Source organism: Podarcis liolepis (assembly GCF_965112155.1).
Source record: "Podarcis liolepis genome assembly, chromosome: 10".
Lineage (NCBI taxonomy): Eukaryota > Metazoa > Chordata > Lepidosauria > Squamata > Lacertidae > Podarcis > Podarcis liolepis.
The window spans coordinates 31,988,303-32,009,051 of NC_139562.1; the positions used below are offsets into that span (position 1 = coordinate 31,988,303).

The 20,749-nt window shown below is 44.7% G+C and overlaps 1 protein-coding gene across 2 annotated transcripts; it reads right to left on the reverse strand.

Moving 5' to 3' along the window:
* Positions 1 to 6,705: 6,705 nt before the first annotated feature.
* Positions 6,706 to 19,418, reverse strand: TNFRSF13C (TNF receptor superfamily member 13C). Of its 2 annotated transcripts, XM_083462683.1 has the most exons (5): positions 18,971 to 19,418; positions 14,336 to 14,563; positions 9,761 to 9,943; positions 8,470 to 8,514; positions 6,706 to 7,954 (listed from the first exon to the last, which is right to left on the reverse strand). In XM_083462683.1, the coding sequence occupies exons 2-5, from the start codon at positions 14,553 to 14,555 to the stop codon at positions 7,629 to 7,631; spliced, it is 774 nt and encodes a 257-aa protein (XP_083318809.1). In that variant the 5' UTR covers positions 14,556 to 14,563; positions 18,971 to 19,418; the 3' UTR covers positions 6,706 to 7,628. The 2 variants fall into 2 exon arrangements, with proteins under 2 accessions (XP_083318809.1, XP_083318810.1); XM_083462684.1 differs by lacking the exon at positions 18,971 to 19,418 and having other exon boundaries at positions 9,761 to 9,922; positions 14,336 to 15,148.
* Positions 19,419 to 20,749: the final 1,331 nt, after the last annotated feature.

Below are 20,749 nucleotides of genomic sequence, written 5' to 3' on the forward strand. Positions count from 1 at the left end.
GTATCTGTCCAGGGAAAAGGAAAAAAAAAACCCTCCACTTTGCCTCATATACATGTGTTAATACATTTCAATATATTAATGTGTAAATACATAATAATCCCTCTGAATATAGCATGGAAAAATAAGGCCGTTGTTTCAGCATCCCAGGGATATTGAAATTTATTGGGTTGTAAATTAAAACAAACCTATCATGTAAAACAAAAACAGGAAAACAGGCCAACAGTGAGCCATAGAATTTTGGAAGGAAGTTGGAGGGAGAGGAAAATTAAGTAAAGCAAGACAGGACATTGGTCTGTTTCAGCACCTTAGATTTCTTAACAACCTGGAAGGGATTGTGGTTTGGGATTAGCTCCCTCCCCTCTTCTTGGGAAGATTTTTTTGGAGGGGAGGTGTTTCCCTTTTCCAACTTTCCAGAAACATCTCTCTGATAATACTGGCAACAAATAAGGCACTCAGGTTCAGGGTGGGCAATGTGTTCCAGGGGAAAGGGAATATTCCCATTAGAATCTGCAATATTTCTTCAGAGGGCGGGGGCTTGGTGTTATGCAAACACAGGAAACCGGGAATAGTGAAGCAACAGGCTGAAGTTGGACTCAATGATCCTTCACGTATTCCTTTCAGTGCCATGACTCTAATTATAAGAGGTTCTGAGTCAGTGGGAGCAAAGGGTATTGGAAAGCCATTTGGTAAGCTCTTCGCCCAAACATGTCCTTGTGTTAGTGATGGTTGTCACCTCAAACTTCTACCACCTTCGTGAATAGACCAAGAAGGAAAGCAGGAAGATGATTCACCTTTTGGTCCCCCATCTGGTTAGGGAGAGGAGACTGGGGAAAGGACACAGAGAGCTGAGACTCTCTGTAAAAAAAATCTGATTGTTCCCCTAGAAATCTAGAAGTGAGCAGCAAACTGTGGGACAACTGTTGGGGCATTTGATGCTGTGAGTCACCTCTGCTCAACCTGTATATTTATAAATAAATGCAAATATTACAAAATGTCATGAGACCTTTCAAAGGTAACTGAACCTGTATACACTCTTCACTCCAGTTCTCACTGCCTGGAGAATTGGAGCATGTGTAGAATAATATTGATGGCTTATATTACATTAGCTGCTCAGTGTTAGTTAACTACAGGTGCCTGGGGGAAAGAATGTGTCGTGCTTCCCATGCCTTTATGTCCTGCCCCACCTGAGCCTACGAACTGCTAACTCAGCACAGGGGCCCATAGGAATGGGCTGTGTGATAATCAGCCACGTTGTGGGTGTTTATTAGATTTCTGCATCAATCGGACATGCTGGTGTGCTGGTCTGCAGAATCTGCCAAGTCCTTTTGTACTCTCTCTACGACCAAACCAATTGTGACACTAAATAAAAGAAATGAAAGCTGATTTAACGAGATGAGATAATCTTTTTTCCTCCCCCCCCCTCCAATCCTTCCTTAAGTGCAAACACCATCTGGCTCCCCTAAACTCTGTCAGCTCTTCCAGTCCTGAGGCATTTTTGCTCTTCCTAATTACTGTCATTACACAGTGGGTAGTGATTACGGACGGATGCTGATGAGAGATACCAGGAAGGCCTTGTCCCCCTATAGACTCAGCACGCGGAACCAGCCAGCCTCTTCCCTGAAGTCATTTAAGAGGGGAAAAGAGGGGAGGAGGACTAGAGACAGCAATTTAAAAATTATGAATTCTTGGGAATTTTTTTAATATCAGGGATGGTGGAGACCAGGTAAGCAAGGCAAGAAAAGCTGGAAGTTCAGGGAATGAAATCAGTGAAGACACAATTTCATCTTTAAAAGTAGGGGGGAAACAAGCCACCACTGGCTTTTAAATTTACGGTTACACTGGTAAGGATAAGAGGGAACAAACTGAAACGCTTAACATTTCCAAGTAATTAGAAGCTTAGAATTAATTGAGAGAGTCGTATAGCCACACACAGGGAAGGTGAGAGAATTATTTCTAGGAATGAAGTCATCTGCCCCCAAATTGCATGACACTGAATAAAATGTGCATCCTTTACAAGCTAAAAAAGAGAGAGGGGGAAATAGCAGAAAATTCATGATTCAATTTCTTTAATGGTGCTTTACAAGCTTGCTATTTAAGGAGCCCAGTAAGGAGCACATGATTCTGAGGCTGTGATCCTGAGCTCACGCTAATACACAGGCAGTTGGCCCTTGCTAATACATGTAACCAATTCCTATAGACCGTTTCTTCCAAAGGTAGCACTGAACTTCATGAGATTTACTTCTGCATTAATATAGACTGGATTAAACAATAAAAGTTGAAGCAACCCGATATCACATTCACTCCCCTCCCCAAATAACATCTGTGGTGAATTAATACCCCAAGTTGGTATTATTAGTAACTACTCAGGAGCTATAGGGATTAATCACGGTGATAATTAAGTAACTACTCAGGAGCTATAGGGATTAATCATGGTAATAATTAAGCCCACTAGCTGCAAATAAATATATAGCATCAGCTTTATCTCAGCTCTGCTATATTAGGGTCTTTGTGCAGGGGTGCCAAAAAGAAAGCACTTAATGACCTCTGCTAATACTTATTGGATAGTCAGTCAGTAAATGCAAGGGGGATATCTGGCTACTCCCCTCCCCCACTCCACCCCAGTGTTTGTATGGGTGTATTGTTGAAATTCATAAATGACTCTTTGGCTTTGCTAGTTGGATAGCTCTGTTGGGAATGCAAACTGCTGATGTTAGAACAGTTGCTGAGCCTGCTGTCAGCTATGAAAGAGCTTAAAATTACATAATTTGTGCTCCCCAAGGATATTATTCCTCAGCAGGTTACTTCTTTTCTCCTGGCAACCCTCTCCTCATTAGCATCTCCTTTGTCCAGCTGCTGGACAAGTGCTGGACACACAAACAGCACCTTTTAAATGAAAGATGGCATTGCACAGGTTGAATTGGCATCAACCTTGCCGATCAAATTATGTCTATGCCAGAAAAATATGTCTGTGTCAGTCAGTCTGCAGTTTGGATTCTGTGCCACTGCCAGCTCTTTTAGGGTGGGGGTAAGTAAGTGTTTGGGCAGCACGAGGAAGCTCTGTCCACTCTTCCCTTCCAAATAGATTCCCCCTTACATTCCAAAGTATTTCATTCACCCAGAATAGCGGTGAGGAAACTTTTTGGCTCAGAGAACCAGATCACTAGCAGTTCCCACCCCCTGAGGGCCAACTTTCACAGGTTCCTCTGGCCTGTTAAAAGTCCCTTGTGCCATGTTTCTCAAACACCTGACACCCCGCTGCCCCCATTTCCCTCCCTTGATAGATAAGAGCAGTCACCAAGATCTTTTCTGATTACAGTTCTGACCATTTTATATATGGTACAGTATTAACAACAACAACAACAACAACAACAACAACAGGGCCAGAGGCCTCTCTACAGCCTTGGATGGTGGCCAATCTGGACACACAAAAAGCCAAGAGAAATAGGTCTAAAACCAGCCAGGTACCAATCACAGTGCTGAGCATCTCTACCTGAGGAACTCTTTTCGTGAGGCATGTGGTAAAAGAGTGCCACCTGGTGACAGGAGGGCACCTTCTGATTAACAGCGTGTAGGAACCAAAGCAGAGCCCTGCTGGACCAGGTCAAAGGCCCATCGGGCATCCTGTTCTCACAGTAGCAACTAGATGCCTATGGGAAGCTTGCAAGCAGGACCTGATCTTCCCACTCTGTAATCACATTTGCTCCCCATTTTTCCTCTGAAAGGGGCCACATAATAATCACACTGCATCTGTAAGAACTCAAGAGTTTAGTGTGGCAGCACCAGCACTCCGACATTTTCATTTAGACAAGCCTACCCAGCTGTTTAGAAAGTTTGTATGAGTTTTCATTTGTTCTAGTCTGTTCTATTGTGGTTTTAACATTCTGTAAGTTTTTAATTACGGTTGTAATTTTTTAAGTGATAATTGTATTGTTTTATCTTTTTTGTAATGCACTTTGAGGGTTTTTTCGACAATCAAGTGGTATGCAAATTTTATGAAATAAATAAAATTAATAATAATAATAATAGACCCAGGAAACCCATTGCCAGTCAGTGTAGATTATGCAGGGCTAGATGGATCATTAATCTGACTTGGGATAAGACAGCTCCTATGTCTGTATGGTCCTAACCCTGAAATTCACCTACTGGAGTCAGGTGTGTGTACACATTGCCTCTGAACACATGCTTATCTCAGGTACTTATTTTCAGAACCTGAACTGAACTCATAGAAGTCCTTCCCCACAAAAATTCACTCCTGGCTCGCACCCCCAGGGTAAACCTTGCTGTTTGTTTGTTTGTTTGTTTGTTTGTTTGTTTCAGCAGCCTAATTTAGAAAATTCTATAGCTGCTGCTGTTAAACCACTGGAAGTCAGAAATCTTGCCAATTTACCACATACTGCCTAGAGATCTACAGTAAGATTCCTTTCTTTGCACCAAAGCAATCCATTCACTCCTAACAACAGAAGATCTGTTTGGAGCCACATTCAGAGAAAGCAAAATGCTCTATTCATGCTGTGGGGTTTTGTGGATGTTGTTGGGGGTTTTCTTTTGCAGTGAAAAGATTTGCCTTCTCTCCCCGCCCCCCTCGCCAACCCCTCCATCTATCACTGGGATTTTCTAAGACTCTTCTTGTGTTGCAAATCAGCACAAGCCAGGTAAGATTTCCCGCCTCCACCCCCCCAAGCAGAGAAATTAATAATGTATTCAAACAAACACAATACAGACTCTGTCTTGAAAGGGGAGGTTTTTGTCTTGTTCATGAAAGGGAACTGGAAAAAAATGTCAGTGAAAACTTACACAGAGAGATGAGAGCAGCTGTCACCACGCTCACCTCCCCGACCCTAGACAACAGACACACACACACACACACACACAGGCACCATGAGGTGATCAGAGTCACATTAACAAACACTTCCTGGCAGGATAGTGAGAAGAAAACAACAGAGGCTTGTGACAGGCTGTTAGCATGTCTGGGACAAAACTAGCAGACCTCCTGGCAATCCAATCAATCTTGCGTTTACCAGGCGCCCAAAGACAAACATTCCTATCCACACATATTTCTATATTATTTACTTTATTAATTTATTTGTCCTCCACATGAATCTCATAGAGGTTTATATAAAAACAACTAGAAACAAAAATTTTAAAGTACAAAAAGAAGAAGAACGAAAGACAGGTTTTAAAGCAATACAGAACAAGCACCACAGTTAGAGGCCTTTTTGCCCAGCTGGAGAAACCTGCTGAAACGAAAACACCTTCAATTATTTTTGTCAGAACCTAAGAGTAGCCTCTGAAGCTGAGGCTCCAATACTTTGGCCACCTCATGAGAAGAGAAGACTCCCTGGAAAAGACCCTGATGTTGGGAAAGATGGAGGGCACAAGGAGAAGGGGACGACAGAGGACGAGATGGTTGGACAGTGTTCTCGAAGCTACCAGCATGAGTTTGACCAAACTGCGGGAGGCAGTGGAAGACAGAAGTGCCTGGCGTGCTCTGGTCCAGGGGGTCATGAAGAGTCGGACACGACTAAATGACTAAACAACAACAAGAGTAGCCTCCTGGATCAGGCCATCTGCTCCAGCATCCTGTTCTCACAGTGGCCAACCAGATGACTATGAGAAGTCTGCATGCAGGACCTCAGCACGAAAGCATTCTCCCCTCCTGTGGCTTTGAGCAACTGGTCTTCAAAGCACTACTGCTGCAACCATGCAAGCAGAGCATGGCAATGATGGCTAGTAGTTATGGATTTATCCTCCATAAATTTGTACAAAAGGTACAAAAGTTCCAGAAAATACAAATAGCGGACACCTGATGTATCTCAACAGGGATGCTCTTCTGCCACATGGAAAGCTCTGCTCCAAGTTGCTGTGAAGTGGGCTTTTGGGGACTTGAAGAAGAAACTCTCCTGCAGAATGCAGCTTATCAAGAAGACATGCTAGGCTGGGACCGGCTAATAGGTAGCTGCTGATGGAGAGAGAGCGCTGTGGTAGGTCAGTTCAGTCTAGCAAAATATCTCAGATATTTTGCATATCTACTTCCCCTTTGAACATAGTGAGTTTTGCCACAGGATATGCATTTATAAAAACTATTTAGAAGCTCAACCTTCCTTCTTCACCTGGTCATACCATCTGCATCCTGTTAAACTGAGTTGTGGAACATGAAACTTTTACGTGGGGGGGGGGGGGGAGGAGAGATTTGAGCAGATATAGTTGCTATATCTATCGCAAGATGCCCAGATCTCTGTCCATGGTCCTGCAGGACCTCAGCTGACCATATCCTACCTTCTTTCCTTTTCTCTAACACTCTACAATTCTGAAACTTTTCAGACCCACTGCAGTTATGTTTTCAACCCTAAGAAATATTTGTGGGCGGTTATTTTATAGGAGTATTTAAAGCTGATTTTAATAAAAGCTTTGTAGCTGTACAAGAAAGTGCCCTTTGGACTACATATACGATCTGTAATCCCCCCCCCCAAAAAAAATTGGGACCTACCATGTTTGGCATTCCTTGACCAGGATTAAGAAAAGAGAAAGAACAGAATTGTAAAGTTGTGGGCTGAAGGTAAAAAAGAAAAAGTCCAGCTTCATTAAGCTATCAAATGTTGAAGGACAACAAGAATATTGCAGAATAAGGACCACTAGCCATTGAGTGTACGTATGCCACATTCAAATTATTTTGTATTATATCTAAAGTAAATATGCAGTCTTACATCTTATATTGCCAATGTTTATTTTATCTTATTTCATAAATTTTATACACTGCTTGCTTGTAAAAAACACACACACACAATCAAAGCTGTTTTCAAAAAGAATTATATAACACTGTGGAATAAAAATAATTTTAAACATTAAAAATATCCTCCTTAGTGGTTCAAATAGCTCACTTAAACTTCCACTGGGTATTTCTGTCTACTTGCAGTCATCATTTTTCATTCCCACTCATATTGCCAGGGGAGTTTCAGGGTGTGGAAATTAGGATTAAGGTAAATGTGATCTTAAAGCAATCATTTTATTCCATGAGATACACATTTTCCAGAGCTTCTCCAATTGAAAACATTACAGAGGAGGGATGCCTTGGCAGGGTGGGAAAACACTTTTCAACCCAAGGACCACATTTCGTTGTTGGGGTGGGGTGGGGTAGCAGTGGGGGTGGCAGTAGTGGGAATGGCTAGAGACATAAGTGGGTGGTGCAGGGGAAGTGACTCCCCTTTGTACAGCAGGTTGCATTCCAGCTCTGCCAAAAAACAGCAGTTCACACTCTCTCACACACATGCACACCTACATCCAGGCAAGCAAGAGGAATTGTCACAGTTCAGGGGCACATTCCAGCCAGGTAAAAGCCCTCTAAGGGGGCCCTGAGCAGGGCCAATAAGAATAGCCAGGCTTGAAATCTCCTGCCCTTGGCATAAAGTGTCCAGTAGTCTCCTTTTTCTTAAAGCAATTGCTGGGAGTTTCTGGCAGCTAAAAGACTGTTTCAACATCTCTACAATGTGGGAAATAACAAACTCTCTTCCATTTACAATGAGGCAAGCCCTTTGTAAATCTGTCCATCCACTATTCCTCTTTTGAGTTGAAAGGGAGTTTTATGATGCTTGAGGGAGAGTCTTCAAGTCTCAGCCCTCTAGAACTTGTTGCTATGACTCTGACTCCTCCTCGTTCCAGATGACGCTCTCCTGAGTAGTCTTGGTGGTCACCAACTCAGTTGCCCCGAGTTCCGTTGCCGGCAGTGGAAAGGTGGGGTTGCATTGTTTATCACAGGAAGTCAGGGAAGCTGCCTCCGTGACATCACTTCCTGCCATAGCAATATGCTGCACTTCTCTCTTTAAGGCGTCATCTCTGGCAGTGTTTAAAGCATCATTTGAATGGGGGAACATCAGTATTTCAGGATCGCCATCTCCTGGACTGCTATTGCGGCCTCTGTGAGGTTCATTTTCAAAGGCAACGACACACTTTTCATTTTCTGAAAGAGAAACAACTTAATGAGTAATGTGAAAGCAGTAGAGAAGTGTAGGATAAGAGCCCCCCTTCCCTTTTAGAACATCAGCAGCAGCAATGTCTATAGGTCAGGGAGTGAAGCACCTCAGGTCTGTGGGGTGCGCGCTGCTTTCCCATGCTCTCTTCTCTGACCCTCTGAGCTTTCTGCAGCCCACAGCTCCTCCCCAGCCCACAGTCATTAGTGATAGTTTCTTCACACCCTTCTTGAGTGTTTTTGCCTGGCTGAAATGTGTCCTTGAACTCTGATAATATCTCATCTAGCTCCCCTGGATGGAGGATGGAGAAGTGTATGTGAGCGGTTACAGAACCTTACCTAATGTGCCAAGGTAACATTTACATTCATTGCCCCACCCACTTTTGCTTGTGGCCCCGCCTCTCAGTGGCACATGCCTCCCTATGAAGGTTGCCCAGTAGGGCTGAAAAGGGTTTCCTAGCCTTGCCCCTAAAGTATACTCTTACAAAATTTCCCTCCATGCTCACCTTTAGCATTCCCCTCTTCGCAGCATCTGAAATCTTCAGGGACGTCTTGTATGAGGCGACAAGAAGAAAATCATAACTCAGTTAAGCAGAACATAATAATAAAAGAGGAAAGTGAACTAAGATATACAGGACTGGCATTCACACTGGCCCCTGAATAGCCCAGGCAGTTGCCTTGAAGTTGGACCCAGATGTGAATCCTTAGTTTATTCCTTTCTGTTGTTACTTTTCTGGGGTCTATCCAGGAAGAATTCTTCTTCTTATATATTTATTTGTACCCTGCCATTTCCCCCTGATAGGACTCAAGGTGGCTTACAAAAGAACTGTTGGTCACAAAATTATTTCTCTTCCTAGTCACCCCCTACTCCCAGGCAGGCCATAGGCTGCCATGGGCTTCAGTTGCCTAGGCAACAGTAGCTGGGAAGAGAGAGGGGAAGAGTTTCCCCAAAGAACAGCTCCCAAGTCAGCCCCCTTGGAGCATGCTGGTGGAAGGGGGCAAGGTACTCTTGGCCAGGCCCTGAAATATCCAAGGTGAGATCATGGGGGGAAAGGTCAGAAACAAAAGACGCAGGTACATGACAAACACAATTTATATCATTTTGAACTCCCATGATGCTGGGAATTGTAGTTTGTGGAGGAGCTGAGACCACTCTGTTAAGTATTTCTGCCACTGCCAATGGAATTACATTTCCCAGGATATTTCTGGAAGAGGTACAGCCAGGTTAAACCTGTAAATCACAGCTTTCCAAACAGAGTGTGTCTACTGCAGTGTGTAGGTGTGTCGCGCAAACGCTCCCTGCACTCTTCCCAGGGCTGAAAAGGGGTGAGATTAACCTCCGGTTTCCTAGAAAAACTGAATTACTATGTCATGAAATGTTGCATGTCTAAAAAGTGTCACCCATATGAAAAGTTTGGAAAGCTCTGCTGTAAATGCAGTTAAGTCCAAGGAATGTAAAGCCAACAAACTATCATGTGGTAATGGGAAAGCCATTCCTGCTTTTGGTTATCCAAGGGCAAATCCAAGGATATATCAGTAAATGATGTGTGGATGTGCACCATAATCAAAATGATTAATACTGGGGAGCAAAGTCATTTATGGAGCAATTGGCACTTAGATGCCCCTAGTGATCGCTAACAGATAATTAGAATAAGACGAATCAGTTCTGCTCTCAGTACTTTGCAGGCAATAACCATGCATTGTCTGGCTTGTTGTGTGTATGCCATTGGATTGGAACTAGATGGTAACTCCCCAAATGGGTGAATATCTATTGTTGGGAAGATTGGCAATGCCTACCTGTAGAATTCTCCTTTTCAGCTCCTCGCATCCTCTTCTTCCTCTTTTGTTTCAGGATTACAATGCACAGCACTGCAGCTACTGCCAAGACTAGCCCCATGAGAATGTAAATTACGAAGAGTAAAGATGAGCAAGCTGGGTCTGCAGCAAGAGGTGTTGGTGCTTGGGGTTTAATGGGGGCTTCTGTGGAGGAAAACAGAGGGGGCATCATTATCCCACTCTTCCACTGAAAAAGGCTTCTAGAGCAGCTTACAAATATAAGTCCCCACTTTCAGACTCACCATGTAAGCGGCACGACATAAGAGGAAAAGGGACTGGGAGGGAGGAGGGGGGAAAGCAAGATCAGGCACTAATTCCTATTTACAGAGCTCTTGTAGTGAACAGCAGGAACGAAAAATTTGGAGATGACTCAAAAGCTGCTGCTCGTTCAGCAGTGCCAACGGAGAGGGTCCTGCAGTCCAGTCTCTCTATCTCTTTCCACCTGACTGAGTGTCTGCTGACAGTTGAGGGAGCGGCCTGATGCAGCTGTCTTTTAAGAGAACTGATGGAGAGGCCTTGCAGACATACAGTGCAGTCTGACAGTGGGTCATGTTCACTGCGTTTGGAATGGGGCTTTTGAAGCAACTGAGTTATCTCAGCATTAGAGCAGAAATGGTCAGCAGTACAGTGGTACCTTGGGTTACATACGCTTCAGGTTACATACGCTTCAGGTTACAGACTCCGCTAACCCAGAAATAGTACCTTGTGTTAAGAACTTAGCTTCAGGATGAGAACAGAAATCGTGCTGCGGCGGCAGCGGGAGGCCCCATTAGCTAAAGTGGTGCTTCAGGTTTAGAACAGTTTCAGGTTAAGAACGGACCTCCGGAATGAATTGAGTACTTGACCTGAGGTACCACTGTATTATTTTGTCTCTTTACTGTTCTTCTGTCCCACCATTTCTCCAGGATATCAAGGGAAGATTACAGGGTTCGTTTCCCTTCCTCCTTTTATCCTTACAACGCTGAGGTAAATTAGGCTGTGAGAATATAACTGGCCCAAGGTTACGCAGCGGACTTTCCTTGCAGTGGGGATTTGAACCTGGGTCTTCTCAGTCCTGTCCTGACAACTGTAACTACAAACAATGAAATATGTCCCCTCTCTGCTTTAAGCTCATCCTAGGAGGCCAGTTTTGTGATCATCCCACCATCTGAAGTATGACAGGCATCTAGTTATGTGAGGGCTTTCTGGACTGTGGTTTCCCACATCTGGGAGCCCCTGCCCTAGGAAAAATTCTAAGACCCACAGTTGGGCAATACTTTTATTTGGGTCAACCAAAACGTCACACAACATTGAGCAAGCTTTTGAGCCCTCCATCTTCAACAGCTCAGATGACAGACAAAGTACACAGGTGGTGGGGGAGGGGGAAAGATTCAAAACCACAAAGTTCAAAAATTGGGTTGGATGTTGCAGCCATGAGCTGTCTCTCAGACTAACCAACCTCACAGAAAATCATTACTGTAAAATAAAATAAAAATCTGATTACCTGGGGGTAAAATACATGTTACTATTTAGCAGTGCTTCAAACATCATCAGGTGCACTTAGTCTAATTCTGTTCCATTTCTTAATCCAAAACCCCAGTTATAATTCTTTGTTTCTCTTTCTTTCCTATTCCATCTTTACTCTTCTTTTTTCTAGTTAGCATTCTGGTTTAAAGATAATCTGTTATCTCTCTGGGTAGGGCAGATCACAGCAATTTACAGAAATCTTCGTTTTTGTTAACCACTTAGAGGGGTTTTTTTTAACAATCAAGTGGTATATACTGTAAATATTGTAAAATAAACATAAATAAAATAAACAAATAATTTTCATATAACATTTGCTCCATTTGCCCTCATTGTTTTATGGATTAATCCCTTCTTTCCCTTTATTTCAGCACTCTCTCCTAATAACTATCATAATAACTTACATAAAGGTAAAGGTAAAGGTACCCCTGACCATTAGGTCCAGTCGCAGACGACTCTGGGGTTGCGGCGCTCATCTCGCTTTATTGGCCGAGGGAGCCAGCGTAAAGCTTCCGGGTCCTGTGGCCAGCATGACTAAGCCACTTCTGGTGAACCAGAGCAGCACACGGAAACGCCGTTTACCTTCCCACCGGAGTGGTACCTATTTATCTACTTGCACTTTGATGTACTTTCGAACTGCTAGGTTGGCAGGAGCTGGGACCGAGCAACGGGAGCTCACCCCGTTGTGGGGATTCGAATCGCTGACCTTCTGATCAGCAAGCCTTAGGCTCTGTGGTTTAACCCACAGCGCCACCCGTGTGGCTTACATACCATTCCCAATTATATGGTTTTAAAAAGTGTTAAGGGCTGTGCTTTATAAAGGCTAGGGCAATGGAGTCCAAACTCTCCCCCACCCAAGCCCATTTGAAAATTGCTGAAGGCCTTGGTGGATCACTTAATGGTTTTTCTGCCTGTTAAAGCAATTGTAATGCATTATGCTAGATGCTGTATGATTTTTAACTGCATTTTTTGGGCTTCTTTCTATTTATTATATATTGTATAGAATTCAAGCTGTATTGCAATAATACAGTGAACTGTGATATGCCATGAACTGCCTAAATTAAGCTCAAGGACCATAATTTGGGAACCCTGAGGTGATGATGTTTCCACATGGAGGCTCCTTGGCACACAAAAAACTATTTGTCCATATAGCCTAATATGCTGTACTCTAAGCGGCAGTGTCTCTCTGACTTTTCTGGAAGAGGCCCTCCCCATCACTTGCTTACAGGTTAAGTGGAGACGTTGGAACCTTGAGATGGGGCCCGAGATAGCAATGCAGTTCGAAAGCAGGCCAGTGCAAGGAGATAAATAGGTACCGTGACAGTGGGAAGGTCAACGGCATTTCCGTGCACTCTGGCTTCCATCACAGTGTTCCGTTGTACCAGAAGTGGTTTAGTCATGATGGTCACGTGACCCAGAAAGCTGTGTGTGGACAAACACTGGCTCCCTCGGCCTGAAAGCGAGATGAACTTCGCAACCCCATAGTTGCCTTTGACTGGACTTAACTGTCCAGGGGTTCTTTACCTTTTTTTTAACAGTCCCAAGGGGTCTTTTTTGTGTGGACAGATACTTATATATATTACCCAAGTGGCACCGTCAAACCTGTGTAGCATCATGGTTAAACAAATGAGCTACAGTGAAGTGCAAAGTTTCAGGATGAATTACCCTTTAGTCATGAGCTCACCAAAGGCCAGCCCCTATCTCTAAGCTTCAACATGCTCTCCCCCACATAGGAACCATAGAAAGCTGTCGTATAGAAAGGTAAACCACTGGTACATCTTAGCTCAGGATTGTCTATAGCAGCTTGCCAGGATTTCTGATTGAAGTCTTTGTCAGCCTCACCTCCAGGGATTGACCCCGGAAAGCTTTGCATTCAGACATGTGCTCTCTATTATGGAGCTATGGCCTTTCCCTCATGTGGAAAGTTAGTCATAAGCTGTGTGCATATTATATATATTTAAAGCACATTTACCCTCTTTCCAAAGAACCCTGGGCACTGTCATTTACCCCTCACAGAGCTACAATTCCCAGCACCCTTAACAAATTACAGTTCCCAGGATTCTTTGGGGGAAATAAATGTGTTTTCAATAGGTGGTGCGCACACAGTCATAGTGGCCTATCTGTATGTAAATCACTAGAGATTTCTGTTGAAATATGAAGTGGTATATACATTATCTACCTCCCTAGGTAGGCTGCTTTGAGGGCCACTAAATTACACGTGTGAAGTACTTTTTCTTTTTTTAAAGCATGCTATAAATACATCCAGCAATTCAACAGATGTGAGTCAGAAGCCACATGGCACCCAGTTACAACCCCCCCCCCCACCTACTTGTGGAGCCAATACAAAAACCCCAGGCTCTACATTGGTGTCGCAGTCCCAAACACAGAAAGATGTGGTACTGCACTGACAGACTTCACACGTTATGGTTACTCACTCCCTCTAGGTCAGTTTCCCACACGTGTACCAAATCATGAGTATGGCAAATGCCCACAAAGAAGCAACCTCATTGCTCTTGTCGACCCAAACAACAACCCTGTCTGTCTTACCTGATGCCTTCACTATCATTCCTATTTGATAGATATGAAATTGAGACTGAAAAAGAGCCAATTGCTATAGCAGTGATTGGTAGGCCTTTTAAGGGAGACCACTGGTGCTCTTCCTTGAGAAGATAAGAAGAGTCCTGCTGAACCACGGCAAAGATTAATCTAGTCCATCATCCTGTTCCCCACAATGATCAAACAGGTGCCTCTGAAAAACCCATTAGCAGGATTTCTGGACCACAGCCCTCTCATACTGTGGTTCTCTAGCGGCTGGCTATGCTACCTCTACTCTGATCCCGCTAACAACAATTGATATCCAAGGTCATCAGTAGATGAGAATATTGCTTCTGTTCCTGTTCTCATTCACCTGTCTCAGCCATTGGAACCTCTTCCTACTGGTATAGGATTTGATTCCAACTGAACTCAATGCACCCAGGGAACAATTCCCTCCCGCTCTTTCCAAAAGTCAAGGAAATTGTTTTTATTGCTTACTTGTCTCCTTCTCAGTCTTCCTCTGCATCTTTTCACAGCTCACACATTGGTCAACCAGGCGGTCATAGCAGAGGCTGGGGAGATGGCAGGAGGTGCCGGTACCAGAGCGCCTGCTTCTGGGTCCACAGTGTACACATTGTTTGCTCTGATGGTCGTAGCAGAGGCCAGGCTCAGAGCAGGTGGTATCCACACCTGAGTGGCTGCTTCTGTTCTGCAACATGGTTCAGTCTTCAAAGAAAGAAAAGGAAGGGAGACCCCAGATTATCAAGGCTTAACGAGATAGCAGGTTATACAAATGAGAAACTGTTGGACTTTGAAGCCTGCGCTTCTCTCCCTTGAGATCTCACTTCCTCCAGGAGGCCCTTTATAAAAGAGCAAAAGGAGGAACTTGCCCAAGCAACGCCCTCCTGTCCTGTAACTCCCCGCCTAGTATTACATTTGATTCTTGTGGTGTAAAAGCCATGTCAACGTGACGATATACGTCCAAATGGATGAGGGGCCTATTGGACGGCATAGGGTTTATTCTAGACTTCCACCTCTACTGGAGGCCCGTCCCCAAACATTTTGTGGCCGAAAGAACATAAAAAAGGAGAGAAATGGAAAAGAGAAAGGAAGCCATAAAAATAGCAGAAAGAGAAGGGAAAACAGAGAAAAGGGGAATATGAAGGAGAAGTAAGAGAGCAAGAAAAATGGAGGTGCCTTGAAAAGAGCAGAGAGTAACGCAATGAGTCCAACCAATGATTTGGGTGTAGCAAGGCTCGCACTCACTTCCCTCACACAGTATAACTATTTGGCTGAGCCCCACACAGCAGATTATAACTTTTGTGACTAAGATTATTTCACACTGCACAAAGACAGCTGGAGAAAGGCCATGGCTTGTGCTTCAGTGCTGCTACTAGTCAGTACAGATCCTGGGCTAGGCAGACTCTATACTGAGTCACGTATTCAAGCCCACTGCAAGATAGGTTGGAACCACCACACATCTCAAAGGGTTGTCTTCTTATCCATCACCTTTGGAGAACAGAGCTCTTTTTGTTACAAGGAGGTCAAATCAATTAAAACTAGGCTTAAACGTCCCCTCTCAGTCACTGCCCACCAATATCTCAGATTTTTTGTTTCTTTTTCTCATTATATTTAATCTCTTTCCCTTTTTAAACCTAGCCTGCTTTCATGGAAGATTCAGTTATATGGTGTTCCACATCTCTAGCTTTTTCTACCATTCAGCCTTTCTGTATCTCACTTACATGGTCTTACTTTCCACACCAGCATGTATGATTTGCCTATCTGGCTTATGACTCAGTAATTCCATGTAAGTATTGGTCAGAAGGTGAACTGTACAAACTCCTCTCGCACATTCCCCTCTCCCCACAAACTCCAAGGCAAGTCGTTGTTTAAGTTTCAACTGGGCCAGGAAGCAATGCATTGACTGGCTCTCACATTTCCCAATCATGTGCTGTGCAGATGGAATATTTTCCTGTTTGTGTTGATTAAATGCTCTTGCAGCATTTGTGGAAGTCTGGAGTGCATTCACTGTGCATCCAGCCTCAGCAATCTGCAAATGCACTGCACCTCTCTGTGCTGCAGGCACAGCATTGCAGTAGAGGCAGTGATGGGCTGGGCTTGTGGCGCACTACACTTTTACAAGAATCACTTCCTCTCGCTTCACTGTGATGGTCTGGCTTGTCTGGGAGCAACACAGCAAGGTGTTTTCTGAAAAGCTGGAGTGTCAGTGAAGTTTTTACAATCTCTCCCCTAACTCCCATCGCTTTGCTGGGATCCCTTTGTTAGGAAAGGTTACAATATTTGAGGTCTTTTCTTAGGTTGTTGTTGTTTTAAATGAGAGTAAAGGGAGTGGGAGACACATATGATAGAGGTGTATACAATTATTCATAGTGTAGCAAATATTGCCAGAGAAACATATTTCCCCCTCTCTCATAATATTAGAATCTAGGGCCAGAAGATTCAGAACAGACAAGAGAAGGAACTTCTGCAAACAGCACATTATTGCAGTGGCGTAGCGTGGGGGGTGCCAGGGGTGCCGGCCGCACCGGGCGCAACATTTTTGGGGGCGCGTTTGGCCGGCCCCCCTCGAGGAAGCGGGAACCTCTCCAAGGCGCAGCGCGCCGTCGGTGGAGGAAAAGAGCCTCGCAGCAGCAGCAGCAAAGCCGGGAGGAGGAGGAGGTGGAGCGAGCCTGCTAATTGCTTGCTGGGAATTAAGCGGCTCAAAGGCAAAGGAAAAGAGGTGGAGCCGCTGGCCCGGCCGGGAGGAAGCTGGAGAGAGCAGCGCGCCAAGCGCACGTGACGCAAAGGGCCTGCCCACGTGCAGGCTGAGCTCCGCGTGGCAGGGGCGGAGGGAGGCGCTCGCTCTTTCCAAAGAAGGACCCGGCTACTGGATCACGGCCACAAGGGCCAATGTAGAGTGAGTGGCCAAGCAGACGCGTCAATGAGAAGCACTCAAAGCAGGACCGGGGCACAAGAGCGCTCTCCCTTCCTGCTGTTTCCAGGGGGTGGAAGCGTCGCTGCCTCGAGGGCTTCCGAGATACCCTGGGGTGAAGTCCCGCTTCACCTTCTTGGGAGTCCCTCCAGTGGCGTAGCGTGGGGGGTGCAGGGGGGGCCAGGCGCAACATCTGGGGGTTAGGGTTAGGGGGCGCAAATCCACGGGTTAGGGGGCGCAAATTACTTGCCTTGCCCCGGGTGCTGACAACCCACGCTACGCCACTGCATTATTGAATAATGTCATTTATTCCCAACAAGAGCAAAAACTGCAGGTTGTCTGTCAGCAAAGCCTCTGGCTTCCTCAAGGTGTAGACTTCACTGTGTGAGGAAACCTTGCAGTGGGTCTGTCCTAATACCAGCAAGCAGCTGGAGGTAGGAAACCTTCAATAGCTGCATTTATTTGTGACCAGCAGATCAACAATTCCCTTTGGATGTGTATGAGACTCATCCTATTACAATGATTTTAAGCTGCAATTCAGCAGCAGCAGCAGCAGCTGCAGTGAATCTTGCACACACCCCAGACCTTGCACCTGGTGTTGGGACACTGTTTGGACCCCCATAGTCATGCTACTGAGTGAGGGGTGCTCTTCTCAGACATCCATCTTTTCACTAAATTATGTTTAGTTAATAACAAATTTTGCCAAGGTAGATGAAGGATCTGCAGAGGAAAGGAAGGGAAGAGGCTTTCTGGCAGGGCATAGCTAATTGCACATGGAAAGGAAAGAAACCATTGAATATGGGGACACGGTCCCATTTACTCCATAGGGTTGAGTCAAATGACAAAGCTTCTGCTTCAAGCATTGTTCAGAATAGCACTAATAACAGCCCAGCCTCGGTAACTTGCTGTTCCAGAAGATGGAGCCAAGCAAATCGGCTGTCTTCCATTTTCTCTCCAGCTGTCTCTTTTCTTCTCTGGACTCCAGTTCTGCAATCTGAGCTTTCCCTACATGCTCCTTAGAGGCAGTAGCAGGGTAGTGGCTTGGCCTTGTCTAACACCCTCGTCGCCACTTTTGGAACTGTTACAGCTCAGCAGCAGAACATGCTGTTCCTTTAAAGTCCTTGTGCTCTTGCTGTGTGCGATGCCACGCGATGAGTCAGATCAACAGGGAATGGCCCTCACACAAGGATCAGCTGCAAAGCCATTTCCCGTTCTGGGGGAATGAGGTTGCGGGCTGAGAGAAAGCCCTTCCCACACACATGGGGCAGTATAGCCCCTGCACAATTGGATGGTTCTCGGCCATGTCATCCTTAGGCTGTCCAATCCGCAACTGAGGCCTCGCCCCTGTTTTCTCCCTGCTCAGTCAGTTCCCCCGCCCTCCCACCCTTAGGTTAGGCTCTTTATTTCTTGACCTTGCTATGGACCTTGGTTGGTCGCCTTGGTTGTCCAAGGGGCCTGGTAGGATTTTTTCCCCATTTGGCAAATTGGACCAGCCATTTGGTTTTTCTCCTACCTTGTAGCAAATAGTCACAACTTTGTAAGGTTTGGCAGTTAGGCATTGGAGTATTGAAGGTGAGGGGAGGTAGTGGCCATCACCTACCCCTCCTAATTCAAGGGTATTCTATTAAAGGAATCCAGGGGGCCTGGTCTCTGTCTGAAGCCCCAGACGGGTGGCTAGGGCCATGGCACGACCCCTAGCAGTGACCCTGGGGGAGTTCCTAGTTGATGTGCATCAGCAGGGCTCCCCCTACTGGTGGTTAACCCTTCCAAGACTCCTGCAGATGTGCAGGAGTCAGATATCGTCATGTGGTTTCCAATGCCTAAGCCAATACCACTCACATTCTGTAACCAACAAAGTTGTGGCCTTTTTCGCCCATTAACCTAAAATACTGTTTCATGTGTCTTTATTCCACTTCCTGGGAGGGTTTGGGACCTTGCCACGCAATGCTTCTCACAGGAAGGATATCTGGAAACGCCACTGAGGTGCGATGGTGGGGGAAACCATTTCTCATTGCCCTATATCAGTATACTTATTTCTATCCTTTCCCACTGTTATTTTGATTTGCTCATTTGTTCACGGAGTTTGTACCTGCTCTTCATCGGAAAGGCTCTCAGACAACCACCCCCCAACACAACCTCTGTCTTCAGAAAAGACACAGCACAAGATGAAAAGTGGATGGGGAAGGAAGAGGAAAACAAACCCAGTCAGAAAATTCTTCTGATTCACTTCTGCTTTCACCCCTCCTTTTCTGCCAAGATTCCTGGTACTGCAAGACTGTGACAAGTAACTGACTCCATCATCATTCATGGGGGCTTCAAAGCTCCTACAAATATAATCAATCAAGAAAAATCTTGCAGATATCTGCGACTGTCCTCTGCTGTGTCACCAGCACTTTTCAGTTCAAACATTTTAAAAGACTCACTTGAAGTTGTGAACTGACTGCCAAGTCTATGGAAATGAAATAGCTATCTGGAGGAATGGACTGATAATGTGCAGATTAATCTTTTGAGCAGAGCCAGAATGAGCGCAGATTTCTTGACTAGCTTGCATTTTGCCATTCTAGTCCCCACCTTCTCGTTACTGAGCTTCACAAGCAGGGCAAGCATCAGTAGGAATGCTTGAGTGGTTTGTTGCAGACATGAGCTGATCTAATCTGCACCTCCAAAACTAAAGTGCAGATCAGAGTCTAATTTGCAATTCTCCAAATTTTGCATTTTCAATTCAATAAATGTATCAAAATGCATGGAAAATGCATATTTTAAATTACTTTAGTACAATATTTCAATACATAGCAGAACATTTTGTGTACATTTTTTAAAATGCAGATTAATGTGGAAATGAATTAAGAATGATTAATTATGAACACATATGAAAGAGACGGATCTGTCCATCTCTTGAAGCATGTGTCCACTGTCCTAGTCAAAACTTGTTTCTTGCACACTCCCAAACATCCTTGTACATTTGCAGGAGATTGTAGCAGAAAATGATCTAAAAGGGCAGACACACAACACAAGGCTGAGGCTCATTTTCACACTTGCCACGCTTATAATGTGGGTGTAAAGGTCATATTAGCTAGAATGTTTATTTGCATTACAAATTACCACTCTGCTTTCTCTTCTGCATCAACAATGACCAGCCACCAGTGCAAATCATGAGAGGCTCAAAGGCAATTTGAAGCTGCACTGTTGTACACAATGGAACTTCTGAGCAAACAGGGATAAGATTGCCCTGAAAACTTTACATGTGATAATGCACAAATAGGGGAAGAAAAGTGACCCTTTTTTGGTGTCACGTGCAAAATTCCCTAAAAGCACCTTCACATATTACAAGTGATGGTGTGGGAAACATGGGTGTTACTTCAGTTTTCCATACAACAACAACAACAAAAATTAACATATGGGCATCATACAAGTGCATTTACATGCTTCTGGGTCAACTGGATGCACCAGATTCATTGACATAGATGTTTTGAGCTATATATATCACATAACATGTGCTGTATATGTCATGTCTTGGTTACAGGAACCAATACAGTGGTATCTCGGGTTAAGTACTTAATTTATTCCAGAGGTCCGTTCTTAACCTGAAACTGTTCTTAACCTGAAGCACCACTTTAGCTAATGGGGCCTCCTACTGCTGCCACGCTACCGGAGCATGATTTCTGTTCTTATCCTGAAGCAAAGTTCTTAACCCAAGGTACTATTTCTGGGTTAGCGGAGTCTGTAACCTGAAGCGTATGTAACCTGAAGCATATTTAACCTGAGGTACCACTGTATTTCCCACAGGATTTGTTATGGAGAACTGTCCCAAGTCTAACCCAAAAGGAGGCGCAGAATTGGGGGCAATCTCCTCACAATGAGCTGAAGCTGACTTAGAACAAACAGTTAGCATGCACACGGCCATTGGGCAGGTGGAATAGTTCTGCAATACCGTACCCTCCATTTCTGCAAGAACACAAGTGCTATGGACGTTGGGCAAA